The 18,041-nt window shown below is 43.1% G+C and overlaps 1 protein-coding gene across 35 annotated transcripts in view; it reads left to right on the top strand.

Moving 5' to 3' along the window:
* The window catches only part of nfixa (nuclear factor I/Xa), a 105,984-nt gene that overhangs the window by 82,842 nt on the left and 5,101 nt on the right, over positions 1-18,041 (top strand). For 4 of the 35 annotated variants that reach the window (XM_086157055.1, XM_086157058.1, XM_086157061.1 and 1 more), the window contains 10 exons: positions 1,291-1,353; positions 2,206-2,280; positions 2,504-2,627; positions 3,115-3,150; positions 3,638-3,765; positions 6,151-6,225; positions 10,357-10,485; positions 13,463-13,632; positions 15,399-15,546; positions 17,853-17,941. In XM_086157055.1, coding sequence (XP_086013181.1) covers positions 1,291-1,353; positions 2,206-2,280; positions 2,504-2,627; positions 3,115-3,150; positions 3,638-3,765; positions 6,151-6,225; positions 10,357-10,485; positions 13,463-13,632; positions 15,399-15,546; positions 17,853-17,941 — 1,037 coding nt within the window. The remainder of the gene's footprint in view (positions 1-1,290; positions 1,354-2,205; positions 2,281-2,503; positions 2,628-3,114; positions 3,151-3,637; positions 3,766-6,150; positions 6,226-10,356; positions 10,486-13,462; positions 13,633-15,398; positions 15,547-17,852; positions 17,942-18,041) is intronic. The other 31 variants (XM_086157073.1, XM_086157080.1, XM_086157082.1 and 28 more) reach the window with 17 other exon arrangements.

The raw sequence follows: 18,041 nt of genomic DNA, 5'->3' as shown, positions 1-18,041 counted from the left end.
CATGAGAAGAGGGGAGGAAAAAGAAGGTCCTCCTTATTTCTTTGCTTTCTTTCTTTCTTTTCTTCCTTTATTTTTTTCTTTCTTCTTTTTTTTCATTCTTGTCTGTCTCGTCCCCCTTTGTGGCTAAGCGGTGCTTCGTAGGCAGCGAGACAGGTCTGTTATTTTTTCTTCTCAGTAGGCTAATCTGTGGCTTAGTGTAGCTGCAAGGCAAGTGCTGCTGGCAGGAGTCTGTGTGCTGTGTTATCACCTACAGCCTGCAGATAAACACCTCCTTTAGCTAGCTTGCTAGCTAGCTACCGCCTTGTTTGGCCCCGACGGATGGCCAGTTGCATTCAAACCCCCAACACCACGCTCCACCCCGCCCCGAACACACACCCTGCCGGTCATTCAAATGCAGCTCAGTCATATTCGCCTGCTACATATCCGTGGTCCTAGTCTCCCAGCCAGTGTTACACATTCATAAACATTGATGCAGTCTCACATTCATTGCTTCCAAAACCTGAAGAATGCTCCAAGTACTCGTATTACAAAGCCGTGTCTTACATCCTGTCAGCCTGTAGCTTCTCCATTCCTAATTGCAGCCTTTTGCTGCCAAGACTTGGCATGTTTATGTCTGCTCACATGAGTGAAGCCCATTGATAGATCAGTTGTAACGTGCGGTGTGCTAGTGTGTGTTTGTTTGTGTGTGTGTGTGTGTGTGTGTGTGTGTGTGTGTGTGTGTTCGTGACCATGTTTGTGCGCATGTTTGTGTTCCTCATTTGATCCCAAGGAGAAAAGTTTTCCTGCAACTTTAACATATTCTACATCAACTCCCAGAGGGCAGCCAGATTGCCATGGTCAGCTTTTTTCCCCGAGTTTGTTTGTGTGTTAAAAAAAAGTATGGGGGGGGGGGGGACCATAGAGAAAGAAACAGATTGAGAGTGTGCATGTTTGTGTGGGTGTGTTCTCATATGTGAGTGTGCATGTGTAAGGTGCTCTGTTTACGCAGAATAAATCCCTGCCAGCAAGAAGGTATTAAATAGGATTAGGGCGAGGGATACGATTGCGTGGTTAGATACTTAAGGTGTGATGATTTACAGTGTGCTGTGATGCCATTAAGTCAGGAGGGACGGCAGGAGATGGGAGAGAACATTCTTAGATGCAAGAATGTCACAAAAAAATCAGTAACAAAACACACAGCACACCTTTCCCTCACACTTCAAATTACACAGGCTTAGTTGCATGGATTTATGACTGGGATTTGGTGAGACATGGTAAACTTACCAGCGTGCCTTCTCTGTTTTTGCACAGAATCTGGACAATCAGATAGCTCCAGCCAACAAGGGGATACAGACATTAAACCACCGCCCAATGGTAGGTGAACACAAACACACACATCTGCACAAGTATCACTGTGAGAACATCAATTCTAATGAAATGCCTATTCCAAAACTATTAACTGTTACCTGAACTTAAAACCAGTTGTTACTGTGACCATATAAATCAAGTACAACACCATGGAACTACTGGCCAAAATCAAGACAGTTTTAAAACTCAAATAATTTTTCACAGATTTAGTTGCAAATACAACACACACACACACAAACACACACACACACACACACACACACACACACACACACACACACACACACACACACACACACACACACACACACACACACACACATACAGACACATTCATCTGGGCTGACGCCAAATAACAATCACTGGCTGCAGTTGCCTTGTGGCAGATACACTCTGTCAGTATTAGAACATCATGAACAGAGACTCACTCATCACATAAAAACACATAGTTTGTGATGATCAGATAAAACAATGCGCACGTGCAGGCATGAAAACTCATTCCTATAAAAGTAATTTAAAAAGAAACTAAACACAAAATGAATTCTCACATGAAGCAGCAAATGTTTAGTGTGTGCTTGCCAGTGCCTGCTGGCCGGATGCCACACACAATGTCCAAACTGTAAAAATCAGGATACAGGAATTGATTCCACCATGCTTATCAGTCCTGTTTATCAGCATAGACCCAATTTGCAAACACACTCACACAGATGTTAATCTGCAAACAGTTGCAGATGGCCACACTCCCTAGAGGAAAAAAAATAATTAAAATTTTCAGTGAACTGTTTTTTATTTTTTTTATCTTACCAAAGCTTTTGTGTGTTTAAGTGCATGTTTGAATAATGTCCCTTTTCTGTGCAGGCCACCTGAGTTTCCAAGACTGCTTTGTCACCTCAGGGGTGTGGAACGTGGCAGAGCTTGTCAGAGTGTCACAGAGTAAGTTGAAATAACTCATAAAATCAGTAACGTTCTCATGTTGATCCAAATTGGGCCAGTGAAGGTAGTATTGTAGCACTGTCAAAAGGAATTGGTGTATTAGTTAATATCCTGTAAAAGCTCATATAAGTAAAAGTTTATAGCTTTATTTTGATTTTTTTTCCTTTTTTTTTCTCTCTTTTTCTGGTTACCCCTCCCACACACACTTCTTACTTCTTGCTAGCTCCTGTAGCCACAGCGTCAGGTCCTAACTTCTCACTGGCTGACCTGGACAGCAGCCCGAGCTACTACAACATCAACCAAGTGGCCCTGGGGCGACGCTCCCTCACCTCACCTCCTTCCACCAGGTAACTCAATCCCGACCAACTGCAGACACAAGCACATACACAGATAACGTTTGGGGATGGGGGCCAACGTGCAGAAGTCCGCTTTGCTCTGCAAAAATGCCAGTGACTAATTTAAAAGTCCAGCTGTCAAGCATTTGCTCAAGCGCTTGAGGGTGAAGCCATCATGTGACAGTGCCCACGTTGTGTTGGTACATGATTTTTCAATGCCAAGGGCAGCTGGAGGAAAGTGTGAAAATACAGTATTATCTGCCAATATTATATCATTTCCTGCCACAAGGGTGACTCCACTGGCAAGTAAAGTATGCCATTTCATTGAGCACTTAATATGAATGGTCCTCTCAGTCCTCTTTATGTATGTGTGTCTGTGGGTTAGTTGCTCTCCTCTTTATACATGTATGATAGAACTTTTCTGCTTTCCTCTCTCCTCTTTCTTAACTTTTCTTTTTCTCTCTTCTCACCTCTGCCCCTCCCTCTGCCGTCACCGTAGGTCTGAGGTGGAGCTGTACGCAAATCTTCCACGGAGGTAGTTACAAATAACTACAAGGACACAAACTTAAGCAGGCACAGCACAACCTCACACACACACACACACACACACACACACACACACACACACACACACACACACACACGCAGGTAGAGAAAGTCTTAATGGGCTTCCTTCTCTGCTTTCAAACGGTTCCTTTCTTTTCCCTCCCTTTTCATTTGTAACTTTCACATTTTGTGTTTGTTGTCAGTTCCGCTTCAGGGCATGTAATTATTTGTGTTTGCTGTAAGGGTCAATAGTCGAGTGCTTGTTTGAGTGTTGACTTTTTTTTATCATTCCTTTTCTTTCTTTTATCCTTAATCCAACCTTTATACATATATATATGTATATATACATATATATATATATATCTATTTATATATCTATGTGTGTGTGCATGTGTGTGTGTGTGTGTGTATATACACGTATATATATCATACCTCTCTCTGCCTCCACTCACCAAACAATCTTTCCATGTCTTCAGCTCTACCAAGAGGAAGTCATTAGATGACAGTGAGCTGGAGAGCCCTACAGATGATGTTTTCTATCCTGGTCGCTCACCTGCAGCCAGCTCATCCCAGTCCAGCGCGTGGCCTAACGATATGGATGCAGGTACCGCTCTGGCCCACCTCACACCTGTTGGCCACTAAAGCAACCATCATCAACATTTCTTTATCTTCTTGCCTGCCCCTCACCCTACTATCACCAAAGTCTTAACCTGGAGTCTCCTTTTAACCATTTCTTTCCTCCACTCCCTCACCAAAATACCCCTCCTTTTAGACAGCAATTGAAACAAATCTGAACACCCATGCAAGCCCCCCCACTTCCCCCTTAACCATTTCTAAGGCCTCGGAAGTCAGCCTGACTGTAAAATATTGAGTGAAATAGCTCCGGCAAAACCTAACCACCATAGACAAACTAGCAAACGTACACACTGATTCTGTGTGAAAACATAAAAAAGCTTGATGAATCTAAAATTAACCATGGGTTTGTATCATGAGGCCATTTCACCATATGCGGTCAAGTGACCTTGCAAAACTGCAGTAATGAGGGAGTTTATAAGTTTACTGACTAATCCTGGGTTTTACAAATCTTTTTGAAAGAGCCATGACATAAAAGGGGCTGGAAATGTTCCCTATTTTCACCCAGGTTGAACTAACCATAACATTAACAAACATGGTTAATGCAAGAAAAAAAATCCCTAATACAGCTAAAATCAACGTAGCTGCCAGAAACATGGAGGAAGGAAATGCTATTAAAATAATTTCAAAGTAATAACAGTCAGTAGACTCATATTATTGCATTATCAATAGCACATGAGTTAATTTGACTATAATCATGAATACTTCATGAAATGAATGGAATGCAAGATTTAATTTTTATGGCATCTTAAAAGTGGGGGTGCCTGCCTGTAGAGGTTCTATTATTCTTCATCTACTTTTAGACGTCATGCCCCAACAATATTTGTTGAAAAACGCAGCGGTAAACAACAGGGGAACATCGAGTTCCCTTCTTAATATTTTCTGCCGAAAAGATCTCTCTTCCTCAGCTGTCTCACGGCTGCACGCAGCACAAAAACATGCAATTTCCTATGTCGTGGGAATAGCAAAGGTTTTCTCTATCTTAGAAAGAGCTGGAGTAACGAGTCATTAAAAAAGAAATGAAACCCTGTTGGTTTCACAACCCTAGTGTGTTATTGGTGTTGCTGACTTTCTTCTCTTGACTCGACTCACACTTTACAATTCGGCTGGAAAAAATAGTTCAGGAAAGTGAGCAGAGAATGATATATCGATTTTTCGGACGATTGAAATGTGAATAAAATAAAGTGCTAGAATGGGTTGCTAAATGCACTTCTGTGACTGTTCATAGCCACTTCATAGCCGGTGAAAATCCCTGTTGGAAATCCCCCTAATTTGTCCAGCTGCAAACTTGGGATTGGTAAACAGTCTTGTAAGCAACTGCATTATCAGTTTAAAAACAATACAAATGTTTAATGACTCTTGCCTGCAAAAGTTCAAGATGTGTAAGGCTTTACTATGATAACCAGTGTTGTCAGTGTCTAATTTTTTTCCAGAGGTGTTTTCAATGTACATTTGTATCTCAACCTGCTCCCAGAGCGGATTAGAACTACAGCTTTAGTACATCCTTTGTGACACACGTTTCAGGGTCAGTTGATCATAGTGTTTATGCCGGTGTAAAGCAAAATAGTTAAAAGTGGTCTAAATTTGTGGCGTCCTTGTCCAATCCAATCAAATTGTTGCTAAAGCCTTCGCTTTATATGAAGGGATTTGTATGTTTCGCTGCCAAAATGTAGTGCCCTATGTGTATTTAATAGCTCTGAATGGTTATGCTGCAGAGAAACAAAACATAAATGATCGTCAATGCACCTGCTCTATAGCAATCTACTTCACCTTGTGATCAAATCAATCTGAACCAGTTTGAGTATTCTTTTCTTCTGGTTTTATCATCGCAGATTCGAAGCCGTCCACATTGTGCAAGGCACTCAGTCACTTTCATTAGTGCAATAAAAAAAATAATTCACAATGGATAAGCCTAGGTAAATACACCTAATAGCAGACAGTTTCACAATGTAAATCCTGGAATGCACCAAGGGTGCAGAATAACAACTTGCAGCAGCCTATAATAAGGCGTTAGCTCGGTGATTCCATTGTTTTGCAAGTAAGCATTACCTCTATTCCACTTTGTAAACTACTCTCTTTATCCCCCATGTTCAGTAATCCTACCCCATAAACCTCACATCCTACAACTCTTAGAAAAACCTCCCCTCGATTCACTTCCTCACAACTTTGTTCCTAAAAGTTTCAATTCTCACTCACTCAACAGAGCCATACAATTGCCCTGATGTTGTGTTGATTATCGGTCCTTCACTAATTCCATCACTGACAAGTAATCACTCTCTGACTTCCCCTCCTTTTCTATTTCTCTATCCCACTCTTCCCCTATCTCATTGTTAACAATACCCTTCTCCACTTTCAGTGCAGCACCATTTGGCGAGTGTGCAGGAGAGGAAGATAAAACATGAAAACGATGGCGTGCAGTTTCCTTACCATGGTTAGAACAATATTGATTACACTCATATACATATTTATATAAACACACATATATATATATATATCTATATATATTTGCTTCATTTTAGCCTTGCTGTAGCTCAGTCATTTCTGTGTGTGTGTGTGTGTGTGTGTGTGTGTGTGTGTGTGTGTGTGTTAAGATAAGATTTAATAAGATTTTAACCACTGTATGTTTAGATGTCAGATTGATGCCTGTTGCTGCTGATTCAAAGTTGTATCATGACATTGCATTTCCTTCGAGATAAAGTGTCAGGATGTCCAGTTTTATTCACACGTGCTTTGTGAAACACGCAGCTTCCACCCCACTCGCTTCAAACCCCTGGCTTTATCTCTCCAGTCGTGCCTTAGCAGTGGTGCTTTAACTGACACTTGTCAGCAGGCCGACACTGACAACAGCAGCGGACAACGTTTCCTATGTCTTCTCACTCTGTTACACAAAAACTTGAACACGTTCTCAGACAGTACGTGCACGCATACACATGTGCAGATGTACTGTGTATACACAGATGCCCTATCAGACACAGACACACATAGAACATCCCTCACAGGCAGACGTGCACGCGTCAAAACCCACAGGCTCACCAGAGTCCCCACCCCTGCAGGTGTTTAGGTGCCTGCCTTGCCTCATTCTCTGTCTCTCCATCGCTCCCTGCCTTATAATCCCTCATTAAGACACTTACTGTCTGTGTGGCTCAGCGGTGTAAAAGCCTTCCTCCTGCTCCCTTCTCTCCCTTCTGTCTAATTGAAAACGTGGAGTGCGGTAAGGACCTCCGGGAGGGGGAGAAACAATATCAAAAGTGGAAGAGGGGGGGAAAAAGCAGGATAGTAGATGTGAAAAGTGATGGACCAGAGAGTGAGGGGAGAAGACACAAGCGGTTAGTCAACGAGAGAAACAAGTTCCCGTGAACCCGGAGATCCAAGAGCACTGGTTTGGGTTTTGCCCGTCTATTCTCACCCGAACCTCAGTGGCTGCTCTCCTGCTCTCGCTCCACTTAGCTGTAAATGTAATTAAGAGGCTGCTCATCAGAGCCACAACAGGGGCTTCTGCACGCCCTTTCTCTCCAGAGCCTCACCTCCTCTTATTTTCCAGCCTTCCTCCTGCTTTTTCTCTCTCTTTCTCTCTCTCTCTATCTTTCACTCCCTCTTGGTCTCTCACTCTCTACCAAACCCTTACTCTCTAAAGTGCAACAAACAGCCTTGTGTACCTCCTAATGAGTTTGGCAAATAGCAGTAGCGTGGAAATCAGGATGCTTTTACACAATTTAATTTACAAATCCAAGAGAAAAAAACCAAATGCCTTTGTAATTGTCAGGCGGTTACTGCTTTATGTCATTTTTTTCAGTTGTATTTCATTGTCGCTGGCTGTTTCCTAAAATACAAGATATTGAGGATGAAAAAGAGGAAAAGATGGGAGAGCAGGGAAGGATTGAGTAGCAGCATGAGATTCCCATGTAGTGCGGTGTCTTGCAAAGGATCCCACCTGCCACAGGCAAAACTCACCAAGGAATTCCTGTCCATTTGGGGTGGTAGGTAAACAAACAACCATACGCAGGCACGTTTTGTATGTGTGCGTAAAATACATTTAAAAAAAAATTAAAAGCACCTCAAAACATAGGTGCGCTTCAATTTCTAGCCACAACAACCTCCTCCCCAAATTCCCTGCCCCCTCGCCCAATAAACAACAGAGCACACACGTGTGAGGAGATGCATTCATACACACTGTTAGATTTTTACATATGCCACACACACACACACACACACAGCTGAAGCATGGTCCCAGATGGTGTTTCTGTGTGTGTAGCCATGGGATCCACGAGGATGCAGGAGACATCTGCTCCACAGGGGCTCAAGGATGGGAGGGGGGGTGGTTCGTGGAGGCAACCATGATTTCATATCAGACCAAAATGATTGTAAAATACATCATGCAGTAGAGAGTTCTGGTGGGGGGCGGTGCGCTCGGTGCTTCAAGTTAGGTGTTACAGGCTCTCAGGGGGAAATGACTGAACATACTTATGTGGTTCACATCTCTTAAGATAGGAGAATTTCCTGACTTTACTTTATCTATTGTCTTCCAATTGTGTATGTGAGTGTGTCTGAGTACTTCAGTGGCGCATCTGGTGGCAGGCCTGTTAGTGCAAAGAGACAGAAGGGTCATCATGGGAGCGCTTGATTAGTTGCCAGTGTAACACTCGGGCTTGCCAGGAGAGAAACAGTGCAGAAACACACGTAAACCAGATCTGTGCTGTCTCTGAAGTGCCAAACACTCTCGCTTTCCCCCTCGACGATTGAGAAATTGCTTCAAGTTTCTGTACATTAATTTTAATCTGATGTTCCGAGTTTTATTTGTTTTGTTTTTTTTAATGCCGTTTCCAAGTGCTACACTCAATTCCTCTGAAACACCACCACCACATAAGACCGCCTCTGTGAACTATAACTGTTTAATCTCCGAGGGTCTGTTTTTTTAATCTCATCTTTCCCCTTCAGTGCCTTTTCTTGTTTAAGTCACCGCATACCGCTCTTATTTCTAGCCCCTGCTCCCACTAGTGTGACAGTGTCATAGCAATCACTGCTAACTGTTGGTGTCAGAAGTGGGATCGAGGTTGTCTTCATGCTTGGAATCTGTCTGACAGTACAATACGCCCCCAGACTCCCGCTACAGTTGAGGGGAGGAGGGGGGGAGTATGTCTACTGAAGACATAAATGGTTCACACATATTCACTCCCACCTGCTTGAGACCTAACTCTTTCTCACAGGGAGGGAAGGTTTTACACGCCCCCGCACTACCATAGACTTTCACACATCTCCAGCTGGAGAATTGAAGAGGAATCGTATTTAATGCCTTGTTTGATGCGGAGGGGCTACAGAAATAGGCTGCAAAAAAAAAAAAAAAAAAAAAGAAAAGCGGGCGTCTGAAAAAGTTAAAAATGAAAATATTATCATGTGACGCACTTGTTTTGAAGATTAGACGGAAAAAACTTAATGAAGAGGAAACCTATATTTCTGCCTTTGTGTTTGTGTGTATATACGTGCTCGTGCTTCAAGTGTGTTCTTCCGCTGTGTGTGCGTGTGTGTGTTCGCACGTGTGCAAGATAATAACCATATTTAACATCTTATGACATTTCAATTTCATACATGTTGTTAGAGCAATGCATTGAAATACAAGACGCTGCTGCATTTTTTCACAGATTTTGCCTTGCTCTCTCACTCCTTTGCTCCATCGCATATTTTCATGTCTCCCACGTTCTTCTCGCCTCTTTTTCTCTCTCTCTCTTTCTTTCTGTCTCTCTCTCGCTCTCTCTCTTTCTCTCTTTCCCCCTCTCCCTCTGTCTCCTCTCTCTGCCCGTCTGCTTGTCTTTCACACTCAGCAGCTGCCGTGTCCATACTGTACAGTTTGTGCTATTTCTGAATGAAGCCTTCTTCTCGTGCAGCCAGCCTGTGAGCTCTGCAGCGGCCAGACCACAACTAGCTGACTGTGGCTGTACGGTGGCCATACTTATAAGCAGAGAAAGCCCAGAGTTGGCACCTGAAAAAGAGAGAGAAACCAAGAGAAAGAGATGAGACAGAAAAAACATGCAGTGGCACCGTGGAGGTTATTATAGCTACAGATGTGCCTTGGCTCTAAAACAAAGAGTAGTTTAATATTGGCTTTAGTTATTTTCCCCTTTTTTTGTCTCTGAAGAAATGCACTTCGGCTATGAAATATTACTCGGTCTATAAGTTTTAAGCTGGGAGTTGGGAATCCTATACATTTGCATGGGTTATTTTGACTTTGGAGCGCCAACAAAGAAAAAGTCAACCTTTCTTTGTCCTTTTTTTTTTTTTTTTTTTTTTTTACATCTTTGTACTTTCTTGCTGTATCATTGACTCATCCTTATTGGCTCGATAAAGTCAATAGGAGGGAATTAAAATAACAGGGGCGCAATGCACTGCCATCAACCAATAAGGATATTAAACAGTAAAAAAACAGAAAATCATGATTGTTAAACTCCCCATAACCTTTTTTTTAGCTTAATCCATAAAATAAGTTACAATTTATTAATTAAAACCACCTCTCTCTTTTTCTCCCTCTTCCTCCCACTTTTTTTGTTGATCCCATTTTTTTTTTCGCCAGGACTGTCCTCGCCTGGTTCACTTAAGAAGCCGGGGAAGTTTGATTTCAACGCCCTGACTTCCCAGACGAGGTCCCCCCGCATGGCGTTCACACACCACCCGCTGCCTGTGCTGGCAGGAGTGAGACCAGGTGAGAGCCCTGCCATGAACCCAACAACCCTGACACCCCCCCCCCTTTTATATCCTGAAAAAGAGAGAGAAGGAAGAGGAGATTGCCACATTTGCAACTCAAACTGTCCTTTAAAATGAGCAAAAGAAATTCTACCATCGTGTTCCTGAAAATGAAATCATGGTTTCACTTTGCTGAGGGAGCAGCATCAAACTATCAAATCCCACAGTTGTGACTGTTGAGAAGCCAGATATCCACAGTTTCACCTCTTCAACGTTGCCATCATGGCTCAGCCGAAATTTCTCTCTCTCTTTCAGCCTCTCTTCCTCCATTTGTTTTACAACCATCTTTGTGGCTGTGTGTTTTTAATATTGTCATTGCATGGTACCATCGCTGCATCCATGCCTTTGTGACTGACTCTCATCACATCTCACCAACTAATGCATATTTGTGTGTCGAGCCGAGTCTAGTTCAGTTGTGTTTTTAAATTTCATTTGTAAATGCATTGTTTCAGGGCATCCATTATTGCACTTAAACGCTTTCGATCCCAACACAATGAGCTTCATAACCCAGGCGGAACACGGCGTCGGGGGGTTGGAGGGGGTGCAGTAGATTTGTGCCAGCTTCAGGATTTGCTGTTTTGAATTTTGTCTTTTCTAAAAGACGTACAGCATTGAGGCTTTTACATGCTTCCTTTTGATGAGAGTGCAGGGCAAATGGAGATTATTAAAGGACACAAGGAAAGTGTTCTGATGTTTCTGTTAGCTTCCAGTGTTTCTAAGGCCTTCTTTCTATTATGCACTAAGGGCAAGTTGTCCTGCCAAGAGCATTTTGGTGCAATAGCATATCCGACATGGTTTCTCCATCTACAGTCAGAGAATTCCCAAAGTCTCTGGGATCTCTAGTTTGCCAACAAGTCCCTGTAGGCTGGTCTCACTTTTCAAAGGAATAAATATGTCCTCCTCTCACTCTCTCATTCCATTTCTCTCTCAAAGGGATGGTTTGGTCCACTGCCAAACCACACCTACCATGTAAAGGTCATTTGAACTCATCGCCCTCCATGTTGAAATGTATTGAATTTTACTTGCCGGGCTCTCGGCAGTATATTTAGAAAATATAGCTTGGGCTGTATCTTCAGTGGTTACACTGTTTGATTTGCACAAGAATTGAAAACACCAGATTGAGTTTTGCATTTCGATTAAACTCTAGAATTTGCCCGTTTGTTTTGCGCATTCATTGAAGAGGTGTGAGGAATCTGCTTAGGTTTCTGTTTCCCCAACACACTTCTCACACAGCCCAACTGTGCATGTGGACTGTTGACAAAGAGGTTTTCGTTTAATTGAGAGGCTCTAATAGGCACAGTGTACGACATTGTGTATGGATGAATTTGTGTCCAAAGACGCGGATACAGACATGCACGCATGTGTAAATTTACACTCTTGCAGAGGACACTGTGCTAAAATGGCTGCTATCCAAATAGAATGTCTCTTGGAGGCCTCGGATCTATAAAGAGACTGGAGAATGGGGAGAGAGAGAGAGAGAGAGAGAGAGGGAATGGAGAAGAATGAAAAGAAAGATGTGGATAGACAGACAGGGGAAGATGCCGTTAGTAACCATGGCCTGCCTTGGGTAGACGGAAACTGCTAGCTCTTTTTGTCTAGGCCTGGTGAGCGTGGGTGAGCAGGGGTCAGGCCTGGATGGTTTATGTCCTGTTTTTGGCTCCGGAGTGACATGGAGAGCTGCCAGAACGACTGCTGTCTGATTACACTCTACTGGAGAGTCCACCATTGTGGCAGGATTATGCACATACACCAATATTGTACAAAGGCACATGGAAGCTGTAATGGAGACCGTGCCACTTTCAGAGAAGCTACACTGAAACACGTATAGATGGAAACACAGAAACAGAAATTCAAAGTTAAAAACACAGAAAATGTGTACAATACAGAACTACCAAGGGGAGGAGGCAGAAGAAAGCAATACAACTGGTGCTGAACACACTTTGTGAGTACAGTATACACAGGGGACAGTAGGTGACAGACATAATCACAGATGCTTGTTCGCCAGGCTTCCCTCACCTAGCAGCTTGGCTGTTTAGTTAAGTTTGCCAAATTGCCTCAGCCATAGAATCTTAGCACACTAGGCAGACAGTGGAGCATAGTGTGTGTACGAGGTTGTGTGTGCGGTTGGCTGGCTGGCTGGCTGGGTAATGTCTCCAGGAGGCATTTTGTGGTCAGTTGAGGGCGGAGGGGAGATTCTCTCTCAAGCTTCAAACTACTGGGCAGAACCACATAGCAACGATACGCTGCTGATTGATTTCACATCACTGACAAGCATTAAAAGAAAAGTGGAAAAAACCATTGTCTAAGGTTCTGATATACCCTACCTCTGTGTGTGTGTGTGTGTATGTGTGTGCGTGCGTGCGCGTTTGAAACAGAGACAGCGAGTTAGAGAGATAAGTGGAGGCAAAGCAGAAGGTAGAAAGTACTCTAAAATGTATGTAACTGCGTTTTTGTGAGCGTGCACATGAGCACATGTAGTAATGCCAGGATTATAATACTTACAAGGGAAGCTAGCTGGCTGATTCATAAAGTGAGTAGCACCAGATGTTGTCCAATGGCCAGGGATAACGCCAGTTGGTCAGTTACATGCAGATTCAGCTTCACTCCACCACAAGTGTGACAGCCATTTTTTGTATTATGACAGTAATAGGCTTGAGCAGCAAACTAGTCTTTGATGCCAGCTGAGTTGCTGCTTAGTTAAAGCATATGCATGTCTTATGCACTTAAGCACATGCATGTCTTTTATACACCCCCATACGTGTGCATGGTCATGTGTGGAACATCTTATTGTATAACGTGTTGCATTACTCACCATCTGAAGTGAAGAGACAATTGACATGAACAGAATCCTTTTTCAAGTATTTTGTTTATTTTCTCACAGTATTCTTCTTCCTTTCCTGTTCTCATTTCCCAAACTTATCACCCGTCTTCTGCAGGGAGTCCCCGTGCCTCAGCCTCAGCCCTGCATTTTCCCTCCTCCTCTATCATCCAGCAGTCCAGCCCTTATTTTACCCACCCCACCATACGCTATCATCACCACCAGGACCCGCTTAAGGAGTTTGTGCAGTTTGTGTGCACCGATGGCCCGGGACAGCCAAGTGCACAGGTAAGTGATCTGAAGTTTGATGCGGTTGAGGGCATGCAGACATAAAAAAATAAATATAGAAATAAAATACCTTTATAAGGATCATAAATCAATTTTCTGTATGCCGCTGCTGGTAAATTTCAAATGAAAGACAGAATTATTATGCTCCATCATTTTCTTATGTGTCTTAACAGACCAAGTGTCAAGAGGTTATTTTGTCATGGCAATTTTAATCTTTTGACAAAAATGTGTTTACAAGAGTCGAAGGGTATTAGTTGAAAAAAAGAGAAGCTAGATAAGCTGTTGATAAACGTCACAGACATTTGATTAATCATAGGTTCAAAGCCATACAGTATTATAATCCCAGATAACCTTCAGGCAGGTCCCGGGTCTCAGAGTTACAGGCATTGATAATTCAGAAAATTTTGTTGGAAAACCAGTCACTGTCTGGCAAAAGGAGAAAGGCAATATTGCTTGCCAGTGCGGGGACAAAGTGTCAAATAGATACGGAAAAGTGGAAAACAGATGTATGCAGACTTTGAAATGTATGGTGAATGATGATGAAAATTCATTTAGAGTCACAGCTATGGTGCTATGGTGCTATGGTCAGAGCAGATCACTTTGTTTGACCGTGCATTGTAATGCACGGTCAAACATGTAGCTTAAAACGGTTGGACCAGCTGTTCTGCTTACCTGGTAAGGATTAATGGAGGTGCATCCAGTCAAATTTGCTCAGTCGATCATTATTTTAATTGCACGAAGTATTGTATTTCCCAATATGGACCACATCACTGACATTTGAAACTGCAATAGCAGAACAATCTTTTATTGGCCAATTCCCATGAAGCACATACTCTTAACTGTTAGTGTGTCAGTCAAGGGGATTTTTTTTTCTTTTCTGAACAATGCATGGCAGAAGATTAAGTACCAAATAAGTCTTGAGAAAATAAACACCGTGTCGGGAGCCACTGAGAGCCTTTGGTTGAGGGCCACCTGCAACGGCCACCTGAAACTCAAAGTGGGAGGATATTGAGAAATTTTAGGTCTAAATCAGCAAATCACTGGAGAAGGGTACCATTTTGACTACCACTATAGCAATCCCCCCCTCCCCCCGCAAGCACCCAACCTAAAAAGAGAGTATTTGGCATTGCAACATATGTACAGTGTGCTTCTGGCATCCACTGGCTTCTTGTGGATATTTCAGGATTACTATGACGTACATTCACTAAGGTAAAGGGCGCTAGTCGCTGGTCATACTGTAAACCTCTACTGTAAACCTGGCCTGGGCAACTTTGAACCCACTTATCAAGTCCATATGTTCTCATTTTTTTGCAAAATCAAGACATGATATACATCCAATGCACATTCACATTCATCATGCACCGTGCATGCACTAACGCATATTCTACATCGCTGACCGATAAAACTATTAACGTTGCACTGTAATGATTTCCCTATATGACAACTTCATTTTTCCACCTTTGTGAAACAGTGTTCATCATTAATTTTTTCCCCCTTATTTGCTCCATTATTTTTGGCCAGATGCTACTGATATTTGTGTTCCATTGTTTTTACGACAGTAGGCCTCTTTTGTCCAAGTATGTTTGTGTGTTTATTTGGTTTGCCCTGGTGTATTTTGCCTCACCTGTGTGCATGTTTTTGGCATCCGTCGATATTGGCGCATCCTTGGTATGTGACTTGATGTTGTGTGTCCGTGTCTGGCTCCCTGTGGACTATATGATCTGGGGGTGTCTGCTGCTCACCCTGTCTGTATGGTCCGTCTGCAGCCTAATGGAGGTGGCCAGAGCAAAATGCCGGGCTCCTTCCTGCTGCCCCCGCCACCCCCAGTGGCACGCCCTGTGCCCCTCCCCATGCCCGACTCTAAAACCATCAGCACGCCCACTGACGGTGGACTCAGCTCACCCGCATCTCCGTGTAAGTCACTCCCCACTCCCCTCCACAAACTCCCATTACTGCCCCAGTCTCCCACCAAATTTATCATAAAAGCCAGTCCAAAGGAATTTTCCATAGGTCTCCTATATGCCGTCTTCTCCGAGCAGGACTGCTTCTGGTGTATTAGACCATTGTAGATGTAGTCGTTGTAGAACTTCTAGAATCAATGGTACAATTAATGCAATGGGAGCCCTCAATCTAACATTGCAAAAAAGGATAGATTTTAGGATATAAAAGGATTTCAGCGGCTACTCCTGTAGTTTTCATTAGTTTGGCCATAGCCGTAGACGACCATCCGCTTCCAACAAGGTTGCTAACGCCTCAGTCAACCTCTCAGCAGCCCCAGGAGCTTGACTCATTGGTGATCCTTCACCTTACAGACTTTACCATACTGTACTGCGCTAGAAAGGTCCAATTGGGTTGAGGCAGAAGCCACGCCTTTGCCAAACCAGAAGTCCTCTTTCATGCTCTCTTGTATCTCTCGTTTAAACTTGCTCTGAAGTTCAGACGTCTTTTCTCTCCTCATGTCTTTGCAAACCTCTAAAGCCTTTTTTTTTGCTACTGTCTCTGTTTCCTCCAAAACTTCATATTGTCTTCTTCTTCTTCTTCTCCTTCTTCTTCTTCTTTTCATGCTCTATGGTGTTGGGTTTCCTGCTAGCACCACAAGAGGCAGTGTAGTCTCATGCTCCTTTTTGATGTGTTTTGTAGTTTGGGTGGGAACAGAGCAGAGCAGGGCCCTGTGCACGTTGCCTCTGTAGCCACAAGCCTTTGATCAACACAGACATTGCATGTCGGTCTGTGACACAGGAAACACAATCTACCCCCTTTTCTCCTTTCTTTTTTCACTTTTCTCCCCCCCCCCCCTTTTTCATATGATATATTTTCATATTCTCCTTTCTTTGTTTCTTTTTACTCTTATTTCTCTCTTTTTTCTTTTTAAGGGAACAAAATTAGGGCAGTTGGCGTGGACTCCAAAAAAAAAAAAAAACAACAAAAAAAACAACCATCTTGCCCCACTTTACCCACCCAATCCCCTCGCCACTTTCACACAAATCTCACAACAATTAAAATTGAAAACAACAAGAAAACATAGATATCACAGTGTAACAAGAACAACCCAATCTCTCTAAACATGAAAGATAAACCCTAATCAAACCTGTGTAATTAGTGCTACACTGGGGGAGCGGGAGAGAGGAGTGTTATGAGAGAGTGTTGAGGCTTTGTTTGGATGCACCCGGACAGGTGCGGCGCAAGAGTCGGGCCACGGGAGAGGCACACCAAGAGGGGGCACTGGACGGAGCAACCGGGGCACATTCTCCTTCTTTTGTTTTGACTTTTTCCTCCTCTTCCTGTCCTATCAGTCTTTCCTCCCCCTCTCCCTTCCAGCTCTCTCAGATCAATATGTTGCTTTATTATTTATTTATATGACAATATTTATATATAAATAAATATCATACTTTTCGTACTCTCTTCTCATTTCAGTGGATGCTATCACTGTTTTTTTTTTTTTGTTTTGTTTTGTTTTTCTATTCCCTCTAATTTTGTCTTATGATTCACGATATTGCAATTGCAGTCATGGAGAAAACACACACATATTCATATGACACAGTCCCACTCATGCATTACCTTCCAGCCCCTTTCACAATCACCCCCACACATCCCCATTCCCTGAACTTCACTCAAGTAATACATATCAACTCTTAACCACTCGGCTACGTTGGAGTCCAGTGAGCACAACTGCCCTAAATTTGAAACCCTGTGGCATCATGAAACGGTGTCGCTTCATAGACAAGATGCTTTTCTAAAGCTAAGAACACAAATGAGGCATCGCTTACCACTGGCGATGAATTCAGTTCCTCCACTGGTCACCCTATTATTTTACCCGCAGAGAGTCCTCAGTGGTTTTCTGTGATTAGGAGCCAGGGGCTGCTGAGGCTCATCAATGACGATCAGCCATATTCGGGGAAAATAGCTTCCTCATGGTCACACGATTCATTACAGACTGCGCATCCCCTTACTGACCACAGATTACATGGTTAAATGAAGGAAAATACAATTCGACCCACCGCCATGAACAAATCATCCATATGACAAATGGGGCATCAGAGTCCCCGACCCTCACTGTCTCTTCCTGGTAATTTGTGTGACAGTGACATATAGCCCCCTTATGAGATCATATCAGATAAAATATACAGACAATGATGATGAGAGCAACAAACTCTACTATGAGCTCGGTGTGTATGTGTGTGTGTAAAAGCATGTACACACTTGTCTCTCTCTGTTTATAGCATACTCCACGCCAGGCTCCACAGCTCCCAACCGGTTTGTCGGCATCGGAACACGGGACAACTTTCTGAATGTCCCCCAGCAGACTCAGGTACCCTGCCAGCCTCCCTCATTTGATTAACACCCTCTCATCCACCTCTCCCTCCACTGCCTCCGACTGTATTTTCTTTTGGTTTTCACTCATCACTTTC

The sequence above is a fragment of the Fistularia commersonii genome, chromosome 12 (genome assembly GCF_037954325.1).
Source record: "Fistularia commersonii isolate RoL2024-O1a breed Wild chromosome 12, RoL_Fcom_v1.0, whole genome shotgun sequence".
Lineage (NCBI taxonomy): Eukaryota > Metazoa > Chordata > Actinopteri > Syngnathiformes > Fistulariidae > Fistularia > Fistularia commersonii.
The sequence above is the reverse complement of the archived record's forward strand: the minus strand, read 5'-3'. Positions and strand labels throughout refer to the sequence as shown.